Source organism: Nestor notabilis, unplaced genomic scaffold (assembly GCF_000696875.1).
Source record: "Nestor notabilis isolate BGI_N333 unplaced genomic scaffold, ASM69687v1 scaffold27340, whole genome shotgun sequence".
Classification (NCBI taxonomy): Eukaryota; Metazoa; Chordata; class Aves; order Psittaciformes; family Psittacidae; genus Nestor; species Nestor notabilis.
This window is the reverse complement of record NW_009911984.1, coordinates 17,031-19,808: the sequence shown is the minus strand read 5'-3', so window position 1 is coordinate 19,808 and position 2,778 is coordinate 17,031. Positions and strand designations below refer to the sequence as shown.

The 2,778-nt window shown below is 40.0% G+C and overlaps 1 protein-coding gene across 2 annotated transcripts in view; it reads left to right on the top strand.

Annotated features, from left to right (window-relative positions):
• Window positions 1-2,778, top strand: part of VWA9 (von Willebrand factor A domain containing 9) — a 10,990-nt gene that overhangs the window by 1,814 nt on the left and 6,398 nt on the right. For both annotated transcript variants that reach the window (XM_010017264.1, XM_010017272.1), the window contains exons 2-3: window positions 1-18; window positions 1,684-1,839. The exon at window positions 1-18 is cut by the window's left edge. In XM_010017264.1, the coding sequence (XP_010015566.1) occupies window positions 1-18; window positions 1,684-1,839 (174 nt within the window). The remainder of the gene's footprint in view (window positions 19-1,683; window positions 1,840-2,778) is intronic.

The window sequence follows — 2,778 nt, the reverse complement described above, 5'->3', positions numbered from 1 at the left end:
GCAGCGATTCCTTGCCAGGTACAACTGATTTCGCTGTTCTTAGGTTCTAGTTTATACTTGGTGCTCCCTGTAAATTACAGATAGAAATATAAATGTGATTTGAAAACTTCAAATACTCTCAGGCACGTTGGTGCTACAGGAAGACGAAGAATTAGTATTTTGGATGTATCTGGAATACGAAGAGAAGTTGGTCTTTATTAAAATACTCAGCAGCAAAAAATTAGACTGATTCCTGGCCAGTGTGTTATTGTAGTGCAGTGGATTATAAAATATGGCCCCAGAGTGCTCTTTTGCAGGCTTGGCATTTGATCTGGGTCAAATCTTCCATCCCAGGAGCCTCACTCAGTTTGGGAAGGGTATAGTCACACATACAGTAACCTTACTGCTTCAGTACCTCATGGTTTCCAGAGTTTGTAACAGTTCCAGATCTCAAGCAACAGCATGGGACTGCTGCTGAGTATGTTTTGAACTGTCTTCTTTCCCAAATGAGTCATTTGACACGCATCTGCTCACACACTCCATTCACCCCTTGCTGCTCTCAGCCTTCTGAATTTGCTGCCTCTTATGGCAGTGTCTGCTTTCAGCCCTCTGTTTGCTGAGATACTTAAGACCCTGTTAGTCTTCCAGTTAGGATTTAAGGTCAGTAATTTTGCAGTTTAGTGAACCAGGAAGTTGCCTCAAGCAGTATTCCTTAAGGAGAAAAAGGATAGAGGTTTATTGTTAGGCAGTGCTTCATAATCTAACAAGGATAAAAGGCACCTTGGAAAAGCAGACATTCAAAGCAAAAAAACTAGAAAGATGTAAGAACTAAGCATACATTAGACCTCAACAATTTGGGCTCTCATTTGTGTCATGGCTCATTTTACTGGAACTTCAGGTGATGGGGTGAGGAAAGGTGGTGGGGAATGTACTGTGCAGAATCTTCTAATAGAGAAAAACATCACTGGTGAGCAGCAGTTCAGATGGAAACTGAAGAGGCTGCAAAAGAGAGAGACTGAGGATGAAGGAAGAATACAAGTCTGCATGTAGCAGATGCACATTGAGTTTCAATTGGATTTGATTTTCCTCACCTTTCAGCCAAAACTAGTACCTGCTGTTGCTGCGCAGTGTTGCAAGAGCAGCTATTTTACTGCTCTGTAGGGTCTCTGCTGGGTGTAAATAGTTCCATTAAGCAGCGTAACCTATTAGTGCAGGTTTCCACAAGGAGTGACTTTGGACATGCAGCTGCATGGAAAAATACACATTTTAACTTTGATAGTTTTATTTGCAAAATGTGAGCAAACTGCAGCTGTATGGTTGCAAAGAATCGGGGTAATTAATACAACGTTTTGTATGGCTTCTGTGGCTTGCAGTGGATGTCGAGTTGCCCTCCAGATTCTGCAGAAGAAATGGGTTTGATCTTCCATCTAATTGCCTAATTACAACAAAGTGTGTATTTACCATGCGCATAGTTTAAATTGCACTGGTGAAATCTTCAATTTCTCATTTATGTACCTGTTTCTGGACATTTTACTTGCGATTTTTTCTCCATCTCCATGGAGGAAATCCCATCTGAGCAGGGATTTTCAGTATAGAAGTGCATGCTGCGAGGAAGGCTGCCGGAATGTGTTGGTGTGTAGTTGCCCTCTGCAGATAGAAATGTGTCTTTGCTTGAAATTGCTAATCCATCCTCTCTCATTCAAGGTTGTTCTTGTCACTGATGGCTGCCTGGGCATCGGCAGAGGCTCCCTGAGGCACTCACTAGCTACTCACAACCAGCGGAGTGAAAACAACCGCTTTCCACTGCCCTTCCCCTTCCCATCCAAGTTGTATGTCATGTGCATGGCAAATCTCGAAGAGGTGATGTCTTTAACACGTACCTTCTTCTTTGTTGCACTGGATAATTAATGGTCTTCTCTGAACTAATGATCAGGTCAGCACAAAACATACTTTGATGTTCTTGTGCTTGGTTTTAAAGTTTAGTTGATATTCCGGTGCTTAAGTGTTTGTTATCTGGTGAAATACAATGGTAGTATCTTTTTTAAAGTTTATTATTGCAGTGTTGTTATCTACTACTGTTGCATTATTATCATTATCTTTACAAATCATGCCAGTTTCTCCCTGGGGAATATTATGCAGTTTGTATTTGTCTGTTTATGTTATTACCTTTACTGCATTAATGACATTGGATGCTTTGGGGGCTTTTCTTAATCTACAATTAAATTCTTCAATAAATTACTTCTATTGCAAAGATGCTTGACACTTAAACCAACAATGGCTTTATGTGGAAATGTGAGTGAGCAGAATTCTGAAGTCTCCCAGCCAGTGTTCAGTCCAGCTTCTCTTAGTTTTGAAGGAAAGGTGACTGTTTGCTTTCTCTTCAGCTACCTTTGAATATCAGCTTTAAAACTTCACGGTAGTTAGAATTCTGTTGAAGGAAAAATGCTTAAAAGGAAGACTAAAGTTCCTTAGATTAGGTTTTATTAATAGCACTGCTTTTGACTTGACCCCTATATGCTTCTTTCCATCTCAGAAGGATTTTCTACTTCTGTGTGCAATAGATTATTTCAGCTTCAAGGTCACTATCAAGGATGATCCTCTTGATTAAGCTGGATTGAAGCATTGTTTACACGTCAGAATAACTGGGGAAATGTTTAAAATCTTCACTAGTGATAAATTTAGGTGCCTTCACAGGCATTCTCTAAGAACTTCTTAGAAAGAATTGTATCTGCCTTCCCTCCTAAAAATTTTATTATCCTAAAGGAGCTGGAAACGTATCATTACCAATAAAATGTTGTA